Genomic DNA, 23,719 nt, shown 5'->3' on the forward strand with positions numbered 1-23,719 from the left:
ATATTTAATCATCCATTACTGATACTATTTATTCATAATTTTGGTCTGTTATTAGGGTACCATTTATGGCATTCCGACCTGCGGCCTGATGATACGCCCATAGAAGCAGGATTGGCATTTACATGCCGAAAGACTGGAGACTACATCGGAAAAGCAGCCATTGACGAACAACGCAAAAATGGCATCAGACGAAAATTGGCTTTTTTCACTATGGATGCTCAAGTTAGTAAATTGTCTCAAAAATGCACAAACTTCAAAAATTTACAAAATTATTATGTAAAACTTCTAATCAAAATTTTACAAAATGGGCTAATTAACATACTTTTTGAACCATGTTTTGTTGAAGATGGGTTTTTAACCCATTTCGGTTTTTCACCCCTCATACATCGAAGAATAAAAAAATCAGTATATTCAGAAAGGAATAAGTAATAATTTTATATATAAAATTAATGTTACCTGTGTAGAGTCCAACCGGACAGCTACTGGTGGTTTGGAAATAACGATTTGATCGCATTATGAATTAACAAATTAATAACTGTTTATTTATATAATATATGAATAACACAATACTGTACAGAAACTGACTCGACTATATACACAATAGAAACTGATGACACTGAAACGAAATTGTGACAAAAGACTTTAAAAAAAAGAATAGCCATAGAATAAGCTCTAGACAATATAATAATAAATGAAACTAGTGGTGTATGGCATCGTGCCTTAAGGCAAATTGCTAGAACTTCCCGTACCAAAAATTATTTTTTGATTAAATAAAGATTAATTTTTTTTTAAACTTTGAAAAAATTAGATTTTTGAAAAATTTAAAATTTTTGAAAAAAAAACTTTTTTGGCAAAAGACTTTAAAAAACCCTTTTCTTTATTTTGAAAATTTTAAACTTTTTTTTAAAGCAATCGCACTGCTTTATCTGCATAGAGACAAAATATCGAAGCGCGTAAACGCCGCGTCGCAGTCTAACAAACGAACGAACTGAACTCATAGAAAAGTTAACAAAACTGATATATATTATTAAAAATTTTATAAAATATATGATAATTTGATGAGTATATGTGTAATGATCACTTTTGACCGCCAAATGGCATTTTTTTCACTTTTTTTACTAGATCTCCGAAACCGCCTTTCTAAAAATTTAATCAGTTTTTCATCTCGTCAATGCAAGTAAAATGTTTTTTGAATTACTAAAATCGGACGCTCCCTTCTCTCAAAAAATTAATTACCATTTTTGGCACTTTTTGCTCCGTATCTTCAAAACGACTCGAACTGCCTTTGCCAAAAACTCAGCACGTCTTCTTATCAATACGAATCGAATATTTCTTGAATTACTCAAATCGATTAATCGGAGTGCCCAAAATCGTTGACGAAAATTTGTATCTGCACACACACATACACGCGCACACACATTCGCTATTCAAAAAAAAACATACACATACTCACAAATACATACATCCATATTTTCGAAGGCACGCCGAAATATTCAGAAACCTTTGAAACGTAAAGATATATAATAATTTTCATTTTCGATATTTTTGCGATTACTATAACTTACCCTACGGGAAGTTAATAATAAAATATAGTGCATAGTTACTCGAATAATTACCAATTAATTGATTGATTGACAAATATTTGCAAATTCTTACTATTTAAAGCGAGTACTTACAAAGTTATATTGATTGGATTTTAAATTTTTGATATCGGTTCAGATATTTTTGCAAAAATATACACACATGCAAATTCCATCTTTTCCCCAAATTGCAAGTCGGATTTTCTGGCAAAAAAAATATAACATTCTCTACGGGCAAGTTAAACAAAATTAATTTACAATTTATTATTAATTTTAGGTACCAATATGGGGCTTAGAAGGTGTTTGGCGAAACGGTGAAATCGTGGGTCATCTTCGACGCGGCGAGTACGGTTACACATTACGCAAACCAATTGGCCAAGCTTACATATCTCGTCCCGATGGAGGCGTTATTGACGCAGATTTTCTCAAAACTGGAAAATATCAAGTAGAAGTAATGGGAAAACTATATGACGCTAATTGTCATTTAAGAAGCCCGTTCGATCCAAAAGGTAAAAGGGTCAATGGCGATTACAGTGATCAACATAATGTTGAAGAAATTTAAACAAAGGTGACGTAATGAGGACAAATTATAATTATCAGCAATAGATAGCTTTAAGTTACTTATAAAATTCTTATTCTTAATTCTTTACTTATGAGTTTGATCATATTTTGAGTTACTTACAAAATTCAATAGCATTTTTAAAGGTAAAATTATATTTTAAAAGGACAACTTATAATTTATTATAACATTACCAATTAATATTTTATCTCTTTCTCAGTTCAGTTTTTAATGCTTTCATTAAAATTATAAACTTGAAGCTTTGTTCTGTTAAGAAATTTATTAAATTAAATTTAAACAAATTTGAATTTTATATTCTGTTCGAGAACAGTGTTAAAATATTTCTAGTTTATAAATATTTATACAAAGTTTTATGAGGTAAGAAAATGCAATCACAAACTATATTTAAGTTAAGCTAAATAACTATTTTTGTACTTATATTAAGTGCTTAAGTATTAGAAGATATTAAGTGTATTTTAGATGTATATATACAGTTGGCCAATTCACATTTATTATGAGCTTATGATTTTTGTTAATAAAAAAGTTTCTTTAATAATATATTTCTTCTTAAGAAATTACTTACCATTGAAAAATTCTTATAAAATAGTATAATATGCAAATTATTATTTTATATGATAATTACCAATATCTATTTTGCTAAAGGATTTGCATGTATTGTTATATTGAAATTCTAACTTCTGTTGTTGGTTTATAGTTCTTGGGATTGACAGGAATTTTTTCTAATTCATCTAAAGTATCAAAACCATCTATCACTCTGAAAAAATATAAAACCAATATTGTATAATAAAATTTTATGATTATATATAATATTACGCACATGTAATTTGAGAAAGCTTACTTTGCAAAAACTGTATATTTTAAATCTAAGCTGGGTTGCTCTGAATAAGTTATGAAAAACTGGCTACTGTTAGTATTTGGTCCATTATTCGCCATTGATATCATGCCTCTCTCATTATGCTGAAAATATTTTTTATTATTCATGAGTTAGAAGAGAGAATATTATATAAAACAAGCTACATTAATCTATATTCCAACCTTCAAATTTTCTTTAAATTCATCTTTGAATTTCTTATTCCAAATGCTGGTACCGCCTTTACCAGTACCAGTAGGATCACCGGTTTGTACTATGAAACCTTTTATATTTCGATGAAATAAACAACCATTGTAATAATCACTAGCACATAATGCTAAAAAGTTTTCAGCAGCTAAAGGACAATCTTCACAAAACACTTCTACTTTCATATCACCAACATCTGTGTGAATCGTCACTGACTAAAAAATAATTGAAAAAGATACTTGTTTAACACTTGTCTATGCATATATGTAGTTAAAAGTAATAAATGAAAAATAGTCGTTTTATAAATATTGCAAGTTAAATTAAAGTTGCAATTTACTGAAGAAGCACAGCAGATATGATGTAAAAAATCAGCAATCAAACAGTTCTGAATATTCATGTTAGAAATCGCATAAAAGTGGATTGCAGTTATGTTTCTGTCTGTTGTAATAAAATTTAAAGGTGACAGTTGAACTGATTTTTTTTATTACATTCACATTTAATTTTATAACATTTTGATGAACTACATACAGAAAATATAATTTTATATTAAATTTAATTTATATACAAAAATGTTGCTATTAAATATATCAGATGAAGCTAAAATTATTGTGAGTAAGTAATATTATTACATTATATTATATTTAAGTAATAATTTATATTTAAAATAACTCACCATTTTAGGATATAAAATTATCTGTTGGTTTATAATATCTCAGTTGTATAACTAAACAAAACCGTCGAAATATATTAAATGATAGTGTAAAATATCTTTATGTTGAAGACAAAAATTTTAAAATGTAAGGTTAATTTTTATCTCAAATGTCAAAAGAAAATTTTTCTTTTGCGCGTTGTGGCTAAACTGCACGTGGTAACAATGTGACATAAACGCACGTTTTCTTTAAGGTGGAAATATATTAAATTTAAGGTTAAGTTTAGCATTTATATTTTATTAATAAAGTAAACTTTATTTAAATTTCTAAATTATGCAACTCAAAATGAATAAAACTAATTTTAATATAAATAAAATTAAACAAATTTTGCTTGATGAGAACTCATTTATCACAAATGTATTTTCTAAAGTTGATCTTCCAAGTCAAAACAGAGGTATGTAAGGAGTCCACCATGTATAAAAGGAAATATAATTAAATAATTAATATAACCATGTTTATTTAGATGATGATGAAATTCCCGCTGAATCAAAAGTCGGAAAAAATAAACTTTTAAAAGCCACATCTTCAAAAGGACTTAAAGCATCTCGAGCAAAAAGTTTGGAAGAGTTGCAAGCACGTTTAGAGTTTAAAAAAAAAGAAAACATTCACATATAAAGATAAATTATCCAAAAAGGCGTTACGAACACATATAAAGAAAAAGATTAAAAAAGGAGAAAGATTGAATACTAAAACAGTAAAAGTACCTAAAGCAGGAGAAAGTGAAGTTAAATCAGAAGAAAATGATGACACTGAAAAGAATATTAAGCCATCGAAACCTGTATTTAATAGTCAAGGCAAAATGGTCTTTTCAAAGTTTGACTTTTCGGATGCAAATAATAAGAAATTCAGTAAGTATTTAAAAACAACACTAATTTTAACTGAGTAAAATTGTCTTCAAATTGTATTGTACAGTATTAATGTTCATTCATACTTTTATGACCAGTTTTTGTCATAAATTAAGAATTATTTATGAAATTTTACTATATTTGTGTATTTCTAATTTGACTGTGCCCATTTTAGAAAAGAAGGCTGAGAATGACCCGCAGAAGATACTTGAAAAATTAAATAAAAATAAAGAAAAACTAGAAGAATTGAAGTCTCAAGGAGATGTTGAAAAAGCGCAAGAATTAAAAGAAAAATTAGCCTGGAAAGCTGCATTAGCTAAAGCAGATGGACAAAAAGTAAGGGACGACCCTGACTTATTGAAAAAATCAGTTAAAAAACAAGAACAAATTAAAAGATCCAGTGCCAAAAAATGGCAAGCTAGGAAAGAAGGAGTTAAAAAGGCACAGGAAGAGAGACAAAAGAAACGAGAAGCAAATATAAATAAAAGAAAAGATGATAAGAAAAATAAAAAATTAAAAAAGGCAGTTAAAAGAGGCAGAGTAATACCAGGTTTTTAATTCTTAGATATTTGTGTTTAAATTTATTTAGGTTTAAATAAAATTCATATAAAAATCATTATGAGCTCACACTGAATATATTTGTATATATATATATGGATATTTATTTCACATTCTTATTTGAAATTTGCCACCTTTTGTTACATATTTGACCCCTTTAAATGGTTTATACTTTTCCCCATACATGTCCAACCTATTAACTTTAAGACCAGATACAGCGAGCTGACTAATAGTAAAATGAACATTTATGGAAGGATTTGATTCCACTGTACTGGCACCACTTGTAACTGATACCTATAACATATTTTTTGGTAAATGTAGTTATTAAAATGTAAATTCAAATTGTTTAATAAAATATAAATTGAAATTTAGCTTACTGTTCCTCTGATATTTGGCAGTTTTGTTACATCAATACGACCAACTTCCCAATGTAATATTTTAGTTACAGGGTCAAATGAGTATTTTCCTTGATTTGCTACCAATGAGCAATTCAAAACGTATTTTGGTAAACAAACTTCTAAACGCACACCTAAATTCGGAATTTAGAAAGTTAAAGGTAAAAAAGAACAAATTCAATTACTGATTTCAAAATTGGATAAGAAAATTTACCTTCCACAGTTCTACCTAACGTTTGCTTTGGACCAACTGTAATATCTAAACGGCCTTGCTCATTGGGTTTAAAGGTGAGGTGGTGTCTTACATATATTGGAATAGCTACAACACTTTGCATGCCTATATGATATGATAATAATCTAAAGTTACCATCTGGTGGAATGAATGACAAAATTCTTTCACTCTGAAAAAAATTAAGTATACTTAATTAGGAATGCCCTTCAGACATTATACCAAAAATATTATTTGTTTTACTAATGCATAGAATGCTTATCTAATTCTTGAAAGTGAAATAATATTGTATCCAAAATAAACAAACCTCCCATCTCTTGAATCTAACACAAGGGTGGAATGACACATCATCAAACAATCTTGGATTCATGAATGAAAGTGTTAAATCTGGCATACCGCTCAGCTTAATGCAACAATCAATCTATAAATATACAACATAGTATAAAAATATAGAATTGATTTATTGATATAAACATAACTTTCATACATATCCTTGAATTTCTGCAAATACCGTAGCACCCGATTTATCAATTATTGCATCAACTTCCTCTACAACATCAAAATATGCCTCATTATTGGTATATTTAACACCTGTTCGTCGCCAGGGAACATTTGAAAGCTGACCACTTGGAAGTGTGCCACTAACACTTGAACAAAAATTATTTTATGCCAACTTGGTCAAAATTTCAATCTTTTTGTAAAACAAGGTACTCACTTTGATTTCCCGGTAACCGTATTTGCAATTGTTCGTAATATGTTTGGAGGTTTTATAAGTTCTTTCAATATGTTACTTTCTGTTGCTAATGGAAAGCCATTGTCTAACATTTCATCGAGCAATTCATAAACAACAACATAGTTTTCTTTTATTATGGTCTCTGTGCATTCAGAAAAATAATCCACAAATGTATCAATTACTCTGTGTAAAAACTCTATTACAAATAAAGGTGCCACTTCTTGTTTGCAAGCTGCTACGAGGCTTATTCCATCACGTTGAACAGATACTAAATAATGATGTGGTGTGGGAATAACAGGCGGTACATCCTAAAGTGATTAATAAAAGAGATATAGAATTTGATTGAATAACATTTCTGTTTTTACATTTAGCCTTTTTAATTTAAATGTATTTTTTTATCTATCGTGTTTGTTATTTAAAAGCTATGAACATAAAATATACTTCTGACATATAAATTTAATGATAAAACATTTAAACAATTTTTCAGCTTGTATAAAGCTGATGATCTTAAATAGTAATGTACAAAAATAGAAAATTGAATTACTAAATACTTTGTAATTCAACGTTCTTAGTAGATTAATTTTAATATTATAAAATATTAATAGAATATTATTTGTATAAAAAAGTTTTTTTTAAGCAGTATTAAAATAATAGAAAAAGGTTTGCTACAATTATTGATTGATCATTTATATAAATAATTTCATTGACATACGTTTGGCGTTGCCCTTTGTGCATCAAGAAAATAATCGCAAACTGAACGCGAAACAACACTTCTCCAATGTTTCTCCAGAAAGACATCACTAAAATTTTGGCACAATTAAATAACTTTTAGACACAAATAAAAATATCAGAATTAAAAATTACCCAGAGTTATTTATTATAAACAAACTATGTATCATTATATCACTAAGTACAAACACGAGTTAAGTGTTTTTCTGTGAAGATGTTTATGATATTTTTCTTTTATTGTTATGCTGAAATATTTGTTAATGATCATTTATCATATTAATTTAAGTAAAAATAATAATGTTTGGCATGACATGTTTCAACCACGTTTGCTAAAACTTTCATTTGACAACAAAAATGATAGCTGGTGACAGCTGTCACCTGTCATTGTCAAATTTATTATAATCATAAATAATGGATTAGAAACAAAAGCGAAAACGGAGTTATAGTTCATATATTAATATATTATATATGTACTCCTATATGTACTTTTATGTCATGGCTATCTTATTCAGCTATTATATTTATTAGAAAATTGTGTACTTTTGGTAACTCTTTTATTATCAAGATTTTATCTATGATATGAACCATATATGAACTATATAGATAATATAAGAATAGATAATATAGAATATAGATAAATAAGTATAAACTTATATGTATGAACTAATACTAAATAGAACATTAGGGATCGTCACATCGTTTTTAAGAAATATGTAATGAATTATATCGGTTAAATACTTAAATTTCTCATTTTCAAAATCATTCACCGGGTTGCTGCCACAACACGCAATTTACTGATTTGTCAATAAGATTTAAATATAAATAAGGAATAAGCCGAAATAGTTGCTCATTATAAAAACCATATACTTAATATACCATATAATGATTTGATTACCAAGTCAGTATTATCTACTTCTTCAAATACTTCTATTATTTCATCATTTACTTTATCTTAATTTTACTAATATTTTTTCTTCTGAATCCATCTCTTCTGCTAATGCTATTGCATATTCTTCCAATTCTGTCAAAAAATTTTACTTGATACTGGGCTTTTTTCGTACATCTTCAATAGTTAGATTATATATATTATATGTATTCAAGTATAATTATATATTACAATTTACAAACAGGCATACTACCTCTGAGCTATGTCCGCCACTTCAACTATTTTCACCTATACTTTTTTATTCTAAGCGAATATTTTTACACCGGATATAAGTAACTATACAACAAATTTTAATGACAGCGGATAGGAATGCTAAAAAGCAGGATAATATAAAAACAATGATCTAATTTAACTGAATATATTATAACATTTTATCACCGAAAAATTAAGTTTTTACAATTGTCCGCAGCGGTAAGCCACAGCTACAAAACACTTTGTTAACTATGTGGACATGCACAGAATGTACAAATGGATACAAAATATTATACAAACTTACAAAACTAAATGTAGAGTGCTAGATAATGTGGATATTTAGATATTACCCATATATTATCATTCAAACACCAAGTTTTACCACCACAAACAATAATTCACTATGTAATTAATAAATAATAAGTAAAAAATGAATTATATTTTTATGGCCTATTGTTATCTATTCAAGGTCTTATTTACATTTAAGTACAAATAATATTGTGTTGTTAAGAAATATGAAATTGACTTGTACTTCAGATGTTAAAATATTTCAATATTAAAAATATTTAATTTTATCAAATATCAAATAAGAAAATTGTAAAATTGATAAATGTATGTACAAAGTTGCTCTACTTAAATTATTACATGTGAAAACTATTTCATTTAAGATTAAAAAGTTAAATGGTTGATAAGCGATTCCTAAAATAAATCACTAAAATATTACGTCTTTTTGAAATTTCTGCCCAATCTACTTTTCATACGAAGTTTTCTGTTTGTAGCAGAACTGGATTTGATTTCATTATCAACTGGTTTATGAATTAGATGAACAATATTCCAAAACATGTCTGCATCTTTTTGATTACCTAACAGTTCAACAAGTTCATCCTAAACAAAATTCACATCTGTATTGTTAATTCATAAAATATAAAAAAAATATGTATCAAAGTTTTTCATTTAAATAATTATTTTCCAGGACATAATTTGTAATAAGGAACTTAAGCTTGAATATTGAATACACTAACAAAAGATTGTAAAATCAGAAAATTATTACTAATTTGCGAAGATAAAACTCAAAAATTTTGGTTGCAGATATAGGAAGATAAAAATAATAAAAAATTTAAAAAACTTGTATTTTTATTAGATATCATTTGTATCTTCAGCTTACCTTGGTCATTCTTATTAATTGATCAAGTGATCCGCCGCAATTCATAACTCTACCAATATTTTTGCTATTAATTCCAGGCAGTTTCATAAGAAAATCATAAATTCCCGTATTGTAATGGTCCGTTGCATATTCAATGTCAACAGTGTCGGCATCAGTGCCCAAAATTGCAGCTTGCTTAGAATCGGGTTGCTCTTTATCATGCTTTATAAAGATAAATTGTTGGTAATGAAATGAAAAATAAAATGTTGATAGCGGAGTGAATGTGTAGAACATTTCCAAATAATGCTATCAATTGCATGCATATTAGCAAAATATCATTAAATAATAAATCTAGTTAATATCATAATTTCAATTACACATATACCTTCAATTCTTCAAATAATTGAGCGGTGGCATATGGACCAGGAGACCATATTATCCTCAATTTTGGAAAATGTATTGTCAGCAACTGCAATTTCTGCATTGTGCCTATACCTGCCTTGTCATTAGAAACTAAATGATGTCCCTGATGCAAAAAAAGAACATTGTAAATTTAATTCAAGACAATAGTATGGTTTCAATTACGACTAACTTGTAAATTAAAAGGTCCATTCTGATCAAACTCGATGAGGAGCATAGGTTTACTATAATATCTACTCATTTGAATGCATTGATTATAGAGCCTTCCTGAATTGAGAGATCCAATCAAATCAGATACTGATTTTCTTTCCACACATATTTCTGGGGTTAGAATGTAATCACCCACCTACAACCAAAAATGAAAATGAAAGAACCTTGAATGAATGCGACTCGACACTTACATAATATTTTTTATTATTTTTTATAGAACAATATATTGTGTCACAATTGGAAATATGATTTCTAAATACATCATTCAAAATACAATTGCTAAAATTAATGATTAGAATAAGATAAAAAATTAAAAAGTTGAAAGTTTTACAAAAAAATAGTTTTCTTTTTTTACCTTTTGCATTAAAACATAATTGATTTTCTTTTTATATGCTAATATAAAAAAAAAAATCTGGAAGTAAATGGAATTATTGCCATAATATGTAAATTTTTACCGTAATTGTAACTGGTTCTATATGAATGCCACGCATATGAATTAAACCAGGCAAATCAGATCTGAACTCACGCATGTCTACAATTATTTTTGGTTTGACTTCGGGCTTTTCTGGTTCTTCTTGTCCACCTATGAATAATATTTATTTTTAAATTGTGCACAAAAAAAAATCACGATGTAATGAACTCTTTCCACTCATATGACAATACATATTACTTTTGCAATGTACTAGTGGAAAGTGTTAAATTAACATGAATTTACAAATATCATGATTTTATATAATATAAGTAATTATAGATTTATCTGCAGCAAATTAATCATGTACATAATTCATATATAAATGTACTCGATAACATTAATAAAATTTTAAAGTTTTGTAGAATAAACGAAGCAAACATATTGTTATATAATAACATAATAAAATTAGTAATTAGTTACATGGCAAATAAAAATACCTGCTTGTCGTGTGCTTTTTTGGGGACTTTTAGCCGTTATTTTTTTAAGTAAATAATTTCCTTCACTTTTTCCATCTTGATATTCTGGAACCACCATGTTCTGAAGAGTAATGAATCTTAGAAATAAATTTCATTTTCCTTTCAATTACTCACAAAACTATTGAAAATATTAGTCAATCAAGTTAGGAAGATTTCAAAAAAGATGTACATACACATATAAAAATGCCCAATTATTAGACTTTGTTAACACAAACACAACATATAAACATGTTATGCATAATAAGATATTTTACTCTTTTAATCTTACAAACTTAAAAATATTATCACTTACTTTTTTCGTTTCTATTATAAAATCAAAGGCCCTTTTTTCGCGACGTAAATTTGTTAAGTAAGATTGTTCTTCTACAGTACCATTATGAATCAAAAAAAATAATTTAGTTCTTTCTTGTGACGGTCTTCCCAATCTTGCTTCGTAAGTCTAAAATAGTATTTAATTTTGATGTTTAATTATAATGATTTTGTAATCTTTTTTAAATGTATTATTTGACATTGATTTGAATTACCTCAATCTGCCTAACTGCAGAAATATTATTTTCATACATAATAATATAATGTGGTTGCATTTGAAATAACAATTTAGTCAGATCCATATTTCCATCTATAGACCTGCATGAAAATATGCAAATCATAGGCTTATCTTCTGATATGCGTGTCATATCCATATTCTCCATCTAATATAAAAATAAAAATTTTAATAAGAAATTTAAAAATATAAACATAGATTCAAGTATAAATGGTAAGGTTATATCTAAATAAAAGCATTCACTCACTTCATCAAAATCTTCATATAACTGTGTACTATTCTTCAAAATATCAGACCCACACAAATCTTGCGTGTATGTGAGTAGATAACAAGATTTATTTATATCTTCTTTAAAAGCATTATCCTCAGTTTCTAAGACTTTATTTAAATCATCTTCATTTTGTGCTTGCTCAATATTTTCATCTAGTTTTATATTTGCAGAATCTGAGATTTGAGATGATTATTGTTAACAAATAGTTCATTTATGTTATCAATTTAATTTACATTTAATCTGCGTTAAATTAATAAAACTATCTGTAGAAACAAGTACCTGCACAAAGATTTCTCAATAAAACGTTTCCTTTAGATGGTTTCCCATCAGACTTAGAAGATATTGTAGAAGTAGCTTTCGAACGTGTTCTAACATTATCTGTTTCATCTGTTGTGTTAGCTTGTGAATTTCCTGTAATTTTGAAGTATGATGAAACTGCTTTTACATCGAAATTTGAAAATTGCTTGGAAACTTTAGATAAATCTATTTCTTCCTTCAATGCATTTTCAAATAAATATTTTTCTGGGCCAAGTTTCAGAACATTTTGAAGTTGCGCACATGTACGTTGGCTATTGCACAAAATCAATATTTTTTGTGATGTATTACTGCTTTTTGATTGATGTTCACCTATATGGGCAGGAATTTCAACTCGAAGAATTTCTAATAGAAATTTCCATTTTGGACAAAATTCTGGATCAAATTCTGAAAGTAAAATTCAATTTATCAAAATTTACTTATTATTTTGTTTTTTGAAGTCGTCTTATTGTGAAAACTGGATAGTAACCTTGTTTATCATTAAAAACCCTTTGTTTTGTTAAATCAAACATGGTTTCAGCAGAATCTAATAAAATCCAACTCAAATTCTTTCTGGCATATTCCGCTGTTCGATATTGTCTCATTTTAGCATAGAATGAAACTGCATCGGAATACATCATATCCCTTAAATTATAATAATTATTGCACTTTTATTAGTAAAATGAATAATTATTATCACTATAATTTTTAAATCAATCTTACGATTTTAGATATGTAAAGATTTAGAAGAACTTAAACAATATTGATGCTTCAAAGTTATTGCATATTATTAACATGCAATAATTCAATTAATTAAAAAAGTTTTATGTAGTATGCAGTGTAATTATTTTGGTATCTTGATTTTTTCGAATTAATTTATTATAAAATTTGGATAATAAATTGATCAACAAGTTGACAAACAAATTAATTAATATTTGTTATTTTTTTACATACACCATAAGGCTTCTGAGAACTTGCAAATCCTGCAGTAACTGTTTTGTAGTAGTTTTAAGTTGATGCCATTTACATTCCAGTTGCGTTTGCAAAATCTTTTGAAACTGCTTTACTAAACAGTTTTCAACTGTTATTTCCTAAAAAACAAGTACATATAAAAAGTGAATGCGGAAAAATATTGAATTTATATTATGTGAAAAATGTATTAATGCTTACATGAAGTTCAATATTTTTTTCTTTATTCTTAAATTCCCTGCAAGTAAAATTCATAAGGTCTAAGAGACAGGTCTGTAACCTAACCATTTTGTCCGTCATCGGAATATGAAGTTCAATAACAATAGGTTCAAATTGTTTCAGGCAGTTAGTCACAGAAATATGAAATCTCGGCCATATTTGCAACTCTTTTACAAAAAGAGATTTCATAACGTTTTCTACATTTCCATACCCGAATGTGAATGATTCAACATTATTAGAGAAAGCTTTAATAAATCCAGTCTGGAAAATTAAATATTGTTTGAATTACTAATTATGGGTTGAGAAAAATATAATTAACTTAATATACTTTGCAATGGTATTGAAAAATAGGGATTTTTTGATAGATTAATAGCATTCATGTTTATTATTGAAATAAATCATTGTTGCAAAAAGCTTCCCAATAATTGATACAAATAATCTATTTTAATAACGTTTTGTATTTGTTTCATAGCATAGATCAACTTAGATTTTAAAAAACTAACTGTAGAATTAGCTTACTTTAAGTGATACACAAAAAATAAACACCTATATAAACTATAGTAATGTTACCTTATTGTTTTGCCTGTATAGTCTCAAAGCAAATGCTTCTTGGCATGACTCAATTACACTATGAGCATGTAAAACAATTATTCCTGTTATATATGATATTGGTACACGTTCCTTTAACAAATCAACTATTAAAATTCTAGTAGAAACAAAATGAATACCACCTTTTAAATAATTAGATTCCCTAAAATAGAGCATTTTATTTAAAATCATTTACATATTTAATCTTCATAATGTTAAAAAAATCAAAATGTGTTTTTTGTTGCTAATATGAAATATGAGTTGATTAAAAAAAATCCAATATGTTTCAGATAATACATTATGTGTTAAAACAAATTTAATACCATTCATAGTTTTATAATGCAATAACCCTCAAAATAATATACCTCTCTTGAGCGGTAGTTGCTGCTACATGGGTATGTTCACTATTGAGGAAACTGATAAAGTATTGTTCCTCAAAACTGGATGCATTAATAACAATAATAAGATTAGCTGGATCTAAATATACCTTCATTAAATTTTGTACAATAACATTACAACTCAACCCCCTAAAAATATAATAAACTGATATATTGTTGAATTCAAATTTATTAGAAAAAAAAACAGTCATGGGATATGAAAATGTATCTAGTATGAACTAGTATATAAATTTAAATAACAATAATTAATAATCAATCAATTCAATCATTTCCAATAAAATTTTATGTAATATGTAATATCCATTGATAAAAAAGATAATCTTAGTTTTACCATATAATTTATAAATTTATTTAAAATTAAACTAAATAATGAAGAAAATAGTATATACTTTAAATTTCTAAATTATAATGGCTTATTATCACATTTTTATAAAAATTCACTTAAATCACAATTTATCATTGTTCAAATTAATATCATAGTATCATTTTCAACCTTAATTTATATATAATTGTGTATTCGCCTTACCTAGCAGCAACAACAAGGCCATCTGCATGAATAACATCTAAAAATATTTCCTTTTCATAGTCAAGCATTCCCAAATTTGGGTATACCTTTGACTCCACTTCTGGTGGATCATCAGAATCTGAAGACTCCATAATAAATCCTTCACAGCTTAATTAAATTAATATTAAAAATGTCTCGAGAAAGGCATCTATCACAAAACTTGTGCTTAGTATAGACTGAACAATTATTTTCAGTATTGGTGAATTATTTCTGTTCCTACTATTTTCTATATCTAAATTTATCCTGTTTTCTTTAGCATATTCATGATCTTGTTGTAATAACTCAAAATTCACGTATTCTGCAAAATGTGAAAAAGAATAATATAAAAACAATCAAGAAATAAAATTGATATGTGAAACATTTGATAACATTGTAATTTCTATGATTTTTTTTAACATAGATATATTTTATATATACTTAAACAGTATTTAAAACCAAAAAAAAAAATTATTATTAATTAATGAAATTATAATTGATCTATATACAGAATAAATCATATACAGAATTTATCTTTGTAAATATACTGTTTAATAAATTAATTCAAGTTGAAAAATTACTTAAAAATTAGTAAATTAACAAATAAATTAACAAATAAATTAACAATAAAAAAATTGGTGTTAAAAAATAGGAAATTAATACATAAATTAATTATAAGTTAGCAGTACCATTAGTAATTAAAATACATACCACCATTTAATTTTAAATAATCTGATATTACATCAACTTCTGCAATGGGTTTGTAAATATCTAACTGACACAAATTCTTCTCAGAAGCAGAATAACCATAGACTCCAATGCTAATAGGCCGTTTAAAACTAAAACATTGTAATAAAATTATAATACAATTAATGTTCCCTACTCCAAAAAGGAAGATTATAACATAATACTTTTAAGCATTAATTCTCTTCAATATATCTATGTAATGATAAATGAAAGACTGAAATTAATTCATGCATATCATATCTAGATTTCAAATATTTTCTATATGAAACAATATTCTTTTATTATCTCTGTACTCGAAGAGCATTTCTTTTTTAATTATGAAGAACTCGAATGAGTAATTTTTAAACTATACTCACGAGTGTGGTACTAAAACCTCATCAACTCCACAAGTTGCTGAATGCAAATCATATCTCAATGGATCTACCAACGGTTTCAGACCATTTTTTGATATATACAAATCACAATCTCCAGATCTATAGAAATGAGGTTAAATGATGTTGCAATAAGATTCTGAATTAACACTAGATATACCACGCCAGTCAAAATGACTGGTTGGGCACTTTCAATTCAAAATTCCCATTATATGTAAAATTTGTTTTGTGAAATGAAGTTATGACTTTTTAAGTTATAAGTATAGAAATCATTTTGTGTATGCAAAGTTACTTTATATATATTAGTAACAAAAATAAATTGTGTTACTACTACTTGTACCAGCACCAGTCAAAATGACTGGTGCAAGTTTCTATAGAAAATGTTTGATAAAAGAACCGAAATAACAACAGACATAGATCGTATGCGTTTATCGCCTACTCTCTTATCGACGACAATATATATTATTTATTCTTTATTCTTTTTGACATTGTAAAAATGCAGATTACTGAAGTATTACTCGATTTTTACCAACAAAACAATTGTTTCGAGCTTCGTTCAACACACTAAATAAAATTTTATTCAAAGTGATTTTTCAGTATAATTATTTATTCTTTTTGTACACTGATACAAGTAAGTAACATTCGCGTGGACACAGAAATTTTCAAAAATATATTCTTGAGTAAAAAAAACTATAAACGAGAAAACTGCCATGGTTTCGACTTATTTTTATAGCGACTGTCAGTCTTCGAAAAAAGAATGGAAACAATGTTTCTTTAGCTTGTTTGAAAAATAAAATCAGCGGATCTCTGAAATGTTTGGACCTAGGATTTGAAATATATGATAGTGAGGGTGAATTTTTAGATAAACAAATCAATCCACAAGACAGTGCTATTATCGACTACAAGTAGTTACAAGTTACAAGTACGTTAGTAAATGGATAGATATCACAAATAAACGTATGAGACGATGCGAGCCACTTTCTTCCAATTCTGAAGACGAATTTGGAAGTAATGCACCAAATCAGGGAACTAAAATTGGTTTGGACGAAACTTTTTGTACAAGACTTGTAGTAAAGTGAAATAGGTTTTGCAGGTATATTAGAAGTTCAAATAGCTTTCAGACACATACTCAGGCCAAATTTATAGAAAAAAAGCCCGCTTTTGGAACAAATAGCAAAAATTGCTCCAAACCGGGAGCTCATATCACTTTGTTTGAATAAAATTTTCCAACAAAGGCCAGAAGCATATTTAGCCAGTAATGGCCAAAGAAACTATAAATTTACATAAAATTCTGTCTAACATCTGATGTAGAAACAAAATATATGGTAAATGGTTGCCCGTATTTAGCAAAAGACGAAGAATCAACCCCTGTAAGCGAATTTGTAGTAATGAAAATTCTTGAAACATATATCATGAAGGGTATAAATGCAATAACCGATATTATTTTTATAATTATTCATATGGCATTGAAATTAAAATCTAAAAACGTGTCGGTAGCTGTAATTTTACGCGCAAACAAGTGAGTGCTGCCGGACACTTTTATTGAGTATTGTGCTAAAGTACTGTAAAAACTATTAAAAATTAATATATTTTGTTATTTGATAATATCCATAAGTTTATTTAACAGCTGTAATTAGTTTTGCTCAACTTAAAAACACAATGAATTTGTTTTCTTAGAGACCAGTCATTTTGACTGGTATTGGTAGAAATAGGTATATACAAACGGCTGGTATATCTAGTGTTAAATATTTCACATTAAAATTAATTCCAACTTTAAACTAATGATGAACAAATAAAACTTGTGTCTAAAATGTTCTTTTTACAAAGAAGAAAAAGTTAGATAGCAATTTTTACAGTAAGACAATCTTATATAAAAAGTTAGGTTTTAATATTATGTCATTCAAAGGGATAAAAACACTCTTAATCAACTAACATACTACATTAGGCAAAAAAATTGTATTCGTAAGTGTAAATAAGTAGATCTTAAATTGAAACTTAATTTCTGGATAATTGGTGGTCAACTATAATTGACATCAAAATATAGAATTAACTTACATTGAAAACAATTTTATAAGAATCGTTCCTTGGTAGGACAAACTCCAATATGAGTAGTTTTTGCTGCCAATTTGATAAGTCACACTGTTCAACAGAGTAAAATGTTCATTTAAATTAACAGTTGAATCGAAGTTTATGTTTTTATATATTATCCCAAAGAATACGACCGCTATCTGCAATAAATTAGTGAATGACACAATTGTTATTTATAATAAACAATGACACTTGTATGGTATTTATGGGTACTTACTAATAATATAACATTACAACCGTCCATAACTCAATCATAACCAACAAATGAACGAATACATACCAATTCGTATTAATAATAAAAATAATAACATAAGACCATTGGTATAGTGTATAGTTTTAATGAATATGTTCAAAAATTATAAAGCAGTAACATTGTTCACATGTCAAAAATGACCCAGAATTGTCATAATACGAAAACGTCCCCAAAGATGGCACAGCGGTAAATTGGCAACACTGATGTGATCCGTTATAATCGTTTTTTTATAAATTGGCGACACTGATGTGATTCGATATAATCGTTTTTTTTATAAATTGGCAACACTGATGTGATCCGATGTAATCGTTTTTTTTCTGTTTCGGAAATAATGGAGAGAAAAACTTTGGGACAAGTTAGCAATAAGCGTAGATAAAAGAAGAGTATATGGCCCGAGTAGATCGCTACTCGGGCCATATTTCGTTGCCACGTTTTTCCGACCAAATCTGTCAAGTGATTCGCAACGTGGAGCGCTAATTCAGGGGGCCATAGGGGGCAATTAAAAATTTTGGTGATTTGAAAGTAATGTAGTATAATATTGGTAAAACATTTGACGAAAAAAATGCTTCTCAGATTTAACCAAGGTGTCCCGGTTTGGCCGGGACAGTCCTAGTTTTTAACCTTGCTTTCCTTGTGCCGGAGATATGTTTTTTTTCTCGGGTTGACCTGACTTTTTTAAAAGATTAGCTTGAAATTTCGTCATTACTTTATAATAAAATTTACACACGTTGGCACATCCTATAGTCTTAAGTCTCAGCCAAACTACGGCACAAATGTCCTCGATATGGCAAATCTGCGCCTCAATTTGGCTCTACGCGGCATTCAATCAATGGACGTAAATTCTCCTGGCTTATTTATAAAATTCATGACGGATTTTCGCAGAAACAGTTGCTGATTGACGTAAACGTTTCTGAAACTGTCGAACTTCAATGACTAACAAACATTTATTCACGATATCATTAATTTTTACTCATTTACCTGTAATTAATTCCTAAACAAAATTTATGTATGAAAATTTCTACCTATTATGAAAATTATATACTTTATGATCTTTAATTTTGAATAAAATTTAAATTTGATTGTATATTATGTATTTGGTATGATATTTGCAAACATGTTAATAGCGACTTACAAAAAATTTTGAGGATTATAAGCAAATCTTAGATGGATTCTCGTTTTCTAAAATGAAAATTCAAATCATTTGAAGATATATTAGTTGCTTTTTGCCAATTATAATTTCTAAAGTACATTTTTTACTAATAATTTAATAAACATCATTGTTTACGTTCAAATCTTAGGTGAATTAATGTGTAAAATCTAGTTCATATGAGCACACTTCAATCTAAGATCAATTTGCTAACTCTTCCATAACAAATGAAGTTTTGACATATGAAACAAAATTCTAAATCATTTTTTCTATAAGTAAAAATATTTTTTTATACAGCTGTTAAATAATTTAGTAAAGTAAACCAAAATGCGACATGTTCCAAAATGCATAAGTTCCAAGAAATAATGTATGTATATGGAATTTTGGACTTATTGCGATATTTATTGAACTGAATTATATAACTTCATCTTCCAAACATATACTGTTGATTGTATCTTATTTTAATTTCTGGAACATCTCATCTGTTTTTCGGTAATACTAATGTATTCATTACATTTCCTTGTATATTATATTCTATGACAAACTCTAATGTAAGAAGAATTATTATATCAGCAAAACTGATGAATTTTATATTGATGCATCAATGTAGGATAAGGGCTGTTTTCACTTGGACATATTTCCAACATTATTTTCTTGACTTGACTGCAGCTTTAAATCAGGCTGTCCGAGGCGGGTATCGAACAGGGAACTTCTCACTGGAAGTCGATAGCACTAACCGCTATATTGATACGGAATATAAAATTTAGCTTAGCCCAACGAAATGTTTTGATTGTAAAAAAAATATTTATTATAAAAAATATCAACAATAAGCAGTGTATCATATTACCTATGAATATAAACTGTAATTTACTATTATTTTTATTCAATCATTTTTATTACAATATATCAATAATATTTTATTCCTAATGAGAAACACACGAATTTATTCTGGCAATCTTCCAGGAAAAATAGGTCTAACTTTGATCTGGCAAACAACACTATCATTCTCACTGATTTGAGAGGGATCTGAGGCACGAGTGCGAGGTGTATGGTTAAAATTATATCCAAATGCGCAGTTAATGCCGTCTTTCTTCCCTCTGAAACATTTTAACTCCTCTCATCCAGGAATCGGAATCAGATGCGCGTGCAGGATTAACGGACGTCGTAGAGAAACTAAATTAAGAACTCGGGAATGATATTTATAAATATCTTTATTTTTTATTTGAATGTACATGGGTGACCCAGTACAAGTTGCATATGGAATTGAGATTTTATTAAATATAAATCCACAATCATTCAAACCGATATTTGATTATAAAATTAGCATCGGCATATTTTTAAAATGTATTTGTTTATATCATTACATTTAGGTATATCAATTATATTAACTATGAATTATAATGATTACAGTATTTACAAATTACTAGATAAATATTTTACAATTTTACTAACTGCTGATATATGCAATTTTAAACTTCCTATAGGGTAAGTTATAGTAATGAGCCGAAAATCGAAAATGAAAATGTTTGCATTTCTTCACATTTTGAAGGTTTCTGAACATTTTGGCGTACCTCAGAACTAAATGGATGTGTGTGTGTATTTTGTATGTCCGCATTTTTTCGTCGACTTTTTCGGGCGCACGGATCAACCGATTTGAATGGTTCCAAAAACATTCGATTCCTATTGATAGGGAGATGTCTTGATAGGGAGATGGCTTTGCCAGAGGCAGGTCCGACCGTTACGGAGAAACGAAGCAAAGAGTGCAGAAAATAGAAATCGAGTTTTTGAGAGAACAGAGCATCCGATTCGAATGATTCAAGTAACATTCAATGAATAATGATGAAGTGAAGTGGTGATTAATTTTTGGCAAAAGCAGATCCAGTCGCTTTGGAGTTGCCGAGCTAAAGTGCACAAAATGGCAATTTTCGATTTAAAAAACTTTCTGCTTGTGTTAACGACACGATTGTTTTTGGAAAAGAACTTTTTTTTTAATTTCCAAAAAAATTTTTTTTTGAATATCGTAAATAATTCGGATTTTAATTTTAATTCTGGCTAAAGTTCTAAAGCTTTGCAATTCAGTTTATATAATTCTTATAAATATATTAGGCAATGTCCTTCATTTTAAATTTGATTGTTTAAGTTTTATTTATTTACTTTTATGTAAACATATATCAGTTACAGTATTTATAATATTCTATTTGAAAACATTTAGTATTTCTTGAATTTTTCATTACGTTATGGAAAGTTCCAGCAATTTACTTTAAATACTTTAGAGAGAATATATAACATATATTTATTAAGATTTTTATTTATTATATATTTTTTATTTATTGTTATAATATATATATATATATATATATATATATATATATATATATAATTCTAGAACTATTCTGCCACTTTCCATAGTAACCTCTATTTGTATGATTCACAAAGCACAGAGCTTTTTAAGCTCATTCAGAATTCTTTGTCCCTAAATAATTTTTTTCAAAATTTCAATTTACAATTAATGTTGTTATGGTTATCGACGCTTTGGGAGATAATTTTGCTTTCTACAAATTCTAACAAACTTGTTCAACAGCGAGAATAAATTTTCAATATAACTATTTAAGAAAATATCTATGTATAACTTTTTAAAGTCTTCATATAAAATTTCGAAACTAAACCTTAGACTCCTATATTGTTAGACAAAAAGACATAACTGACCAACATAAAGATTTTAATCATTTTCGTCGGTATTTTGGAAAATACATATAATAAAGTGCGATTCGCACAGCAATAAAATAATACCATCTTAAATCGCGCAAAACAAAAAAAAGTGTAATTTTGATAAACGATCAAATTTCAGTTAAGTGCCCTTAAATAATATAAATGAATAAATAATAAAAATAACTATAAAATTATAATAAATATATCACATCTATGCGTATACGAATTTTGACCAGATTGGTTTAAGTACTCATTAAGATTTGTCCTCATCCCAGGAATACTTATAACATCAACTGGCGGTATTCAAGTACACGTGATATTTATTTGTGCATAGTATTTTTAGCTCTATACACAGTGGGAAAACCAGATGATTTTATACCAAATAGCAGGTTTCACGTTTTATATTTCTTATACTGACTAAGTAAAAACATAAAATTTGTCTAATAAAAATATAAATTTGTTATTCATATATAATCAATGTTCATTTATTATAATTATTAGAATTTTTGCACAAATTATCACGGCTGTAAGAAATGCCATTCATAGCTATTAAAGAAGTAATGTTTATTTATAAAAGAAACCAATTCAACGAATTAAAATACTCCATATATGTGTAAGTTCATGTAAAATATGCCAAAATAGAAAATTATATTGATGCAATATAGATTCAAATCGCCGAAATAAAAAATTAATTTATACATTTATATCAAATCCCCTTAAGTTCAGGTTTTGTTTGCAAAAATGTTGATACATTTGTTTGCATCTCTCAGCTAATTCTTAAGAAATGACTTGGCTGATCATCTAACAAAACTAATCAACGCTCGTCCTTAACAAATTTCTTGAAAAGGCTATTGAATTTTTGAAAGTTTACTTTAGGTAAAATGTATGAAAGAAATAAGAAAATGGTATGCGAACATAATAATAGTGCGTTAAATAGAGTAAACAATAATTTGATCCCAAAACATATGTCAAATTACGTGTATTGCCATAGTTTTCCATAATTTTGAAAAAATGTATAAACATTAACATAAATGATCAAAAGTTTTTTTCAGTTGCCTGACAATATTCAAGAGATGTTCAGCTGACAATATTCCTTTTTAGCCTAAAATTTTCAAACTCATTACCTTCTGAAGGTTAATTACTAATTCTCATCTTTGTTCTTTATTGTTAAATAGAATGATATAAAAACAACAAAACTACAAATATAATGAAAATTGATGTGTAAAGTATTCTGATGCATTAGCAAATATTTTGATTGATAAAATTTAGATGCCACTGACTTAAATTTCAGTCTTTTCATGTTA

At 27.5% G+C, this 23,719-nt stretch overlaps 5 protein-coding genes across 5 annotated transcripts in view; 1 reads left to right on the plus strand and 4 right to left on the minus strand.

Moving 5' to 3' along the window:
• LOC113365493 (peptidyl-prolyl cis-trans isomerase-like 3) overlaps nt 1-3,992 on the minus strand; it is a 5,174-nt gene extending 1,182 nt beyond the window's left edge. Inside the window, exons 1-3 of the mRNA XM_026607039.1 lie at nt 3,891-3,992; nt 3,196-3,432; nt 2,999-3,117 (exon numbers count right to left, since the gene is read on the minus strand). Coding sequence (XP_026462824.1) covers nt 2,999-3,117; nt 3,196-3,432; nt 3,891-3,893 — 359 coding nt within the window. The 5' untranslated portion in view covers nt 3,894-3,992. The remainder of the gene's footprint in view (nt 1-2,998; nt 3,118-3,195; nt 3,433-3,890) is intronic.
• A 144-nt stretch (nt 3,993-4,136) lies between these two features.
• On the plus strand, nt 4,137-5,413 carry LOC113365495 (surfeit locus protein 6 homolog). Its single transcript, XM_026607041.1, is given in 4 exon segments — nt 4,137-4,321; nt 4,391-4,508; nt 4,510-4,775; nt 4,948-5,413. Coding segments are annotated over 4 exon segments (888 nt in total). The 5' UTR covers nt 4,137-4,200; the 3' UTR covers nt 5,331-5,413.
• LOC113365494 (AP-3 complex subunit mu-1-like) lies at nt 5,409-7,586 on the minus strand. The gene is made up of 8 exons (XM_026607040.1): nt 7,552-7,586; nt 7,400-7,487; nt 6,670-6,995; nt 6,442-6,601; nt 6,262-6,375; nt 5,940-6,126; nt 5,708-5,859; nt 5,409-5,624 (listed from the first exon to the last, which is right to left on the minus strand). The coding sequence occupies exons 1-8, from the start codon at nt 7,584-7,586 to the stop codon at nt 5,439-5,441; spliced, it is 1,248 nt and encodes a 415-aa protein (XP_026462825.1). The 3' UTR covers nt 5,409-5,438.
• A 1,599-nt stretch (nt 7,587-9,185) lies between these two features.
• On the minus strand, nt 9,186-15,251 carry LOC113365499 (DNA repair endonuclease XPF-like). The gene is made up of 16 exons (XM_026607044.1): nt 15,086-15,251; nt 14,527-14,688; nt 14,144-14,324; nt 13,556-13,834; nt 13,340-13,476; nt 12,876-13,030; nt 12,371-12,793; nt 12,068-12,264; nt 11,801-11,968; nt 11,569-11,715; nt 11,238-11,337; nt 10,784-10,911; nt 10,291-10,464; nt 10,084-10,224; nt 9,720-9,920; nt 9,186-9,439 (listed from the first exon to the last, which is right to left on the minus strand). Exons 1-16 carry the CDS (start codon nt 15,214-15,216, stop codon nt 9,275-9,277), a joined length of 2,889 nt encoding a protein of 962 aa, XP_026462829.1. The 5' UTR covers nt 15,217-15,251; the 3' UTR covers nt 9,186-9,274.
• LOC113365498 (UPF0669 protein C6orf120 homolog) lies at nt 15,218-18,642 on the minus strand. The gene is made up of 5 exons (XM_026607043.1): nt 18,524-18,642; nt 18,274-18,446; nt 16,204-16,320; nt 15,812-15,939; nt 15,218-15,422 (listed from the first exon to the last, which is right to left on the minus strand). The coding sequence occupies exons 1-5, from the start codon at nt 18,548-18,550 to the stop codon at nt 15,238-15,240; spliced, it is 630 nt and encodes a 209-aa protein (XP_026462828.1). The 5' UTR covers nt 18,551-18,642; the 3' UTR covers nt 15,218-15,237.
• Between the last annotated feature and the right edge of the window lie 5,077 nt (nt 18,643-23,719).

The sequence above is a fragment of the Ctenocephalides felis genome, unplaced genomic scaffold (genome assembly GCF_003426905.1).
Source record: "Ctenocephalides felis isolate EL2017-DRISC unplaced genomic scaffold, ASM342690v1 CF-g0.4_SCAFFOLD_01062, whole genome shotgun sequence".
NCBI lineage: Eukaryota > Metazoa > Arthropoda > Insecta > Siphonaptera > Pulicidae > Ctenocephalides > Ctenocephalides felis.

What these genes read in the sequence shown, in the direction of transcription:
- LOC113365494 (XM_026607040.1), bottom strand. Translation starts at nt 7,586, where the DNA reads ATGATACATAGTTTGTTTATAATAAATAACTCTGG. An exon ending in ACGGTTACCGGGAAATCAAA is followed by an intron (nt 6,602 to 6,669) that starts GTGAGTACCTTG and finishes TTTTTGTTCAAG; the next exon opens with TGTTAGTGGCACACTTCCAA. An exon ending in GTTAGGTAGAACTGTGGAAG is followed by an intron (nt 5,860 to 5,939) that starts GTAAATTTTCTT and finishes TTCCGAATTTAG; the next exon opens with GTGTGCGTTTAGAAGTTTGT.
- LOC113365499 (XM_026607044.1), bottom strand. Translation starts at nt 15,216, where the DNA reads ATGGAGTCTTCAGATTCTGATGATCCACCAGAAGTGGAGTCAAAGGTA. An exon ending in TATATGAAGATTTTGATGAA is followed by an intron (nt 11,969 to 12,067) that starts GTGAGTGAATGC and finishes TTTTTATATTAG; the next exon opens with ATGGAGAATATGGATATGAC. An exon ending in AATTAATAAGAATGACCAAG is followed by an intron (nt 9,440 to 9,719) that starts GTAAGCTGAAGA and finishes AATTTTGTTTAG; the next exon opens with GATGAACTTGTTGAACTGTT.
- LOC113365498 (XM_026607043.1), bottom strand. Translation starts at nt 18,550, where the DNA reads ATGGACGGTTGTAATGTTATATTATTA. An exon ending in GTTGTAATGTTATATTATTA is followed by an intron (nt 18,447 to 18,523) that starts GTAAGTACCCAT and finishes AATTTATTGCAG; the next exon opens with ATAGCGGTCGTATTCTTTGG. An exon ending in GAGGTTTTAGTACCACACTC is followed by an intron (nt 15,940 to 16,203) that starts GTGAGTATAGTT and finishes ACAATGTTTTAG; the next exon opens with TTTTAAACGGCCTATTAGCA.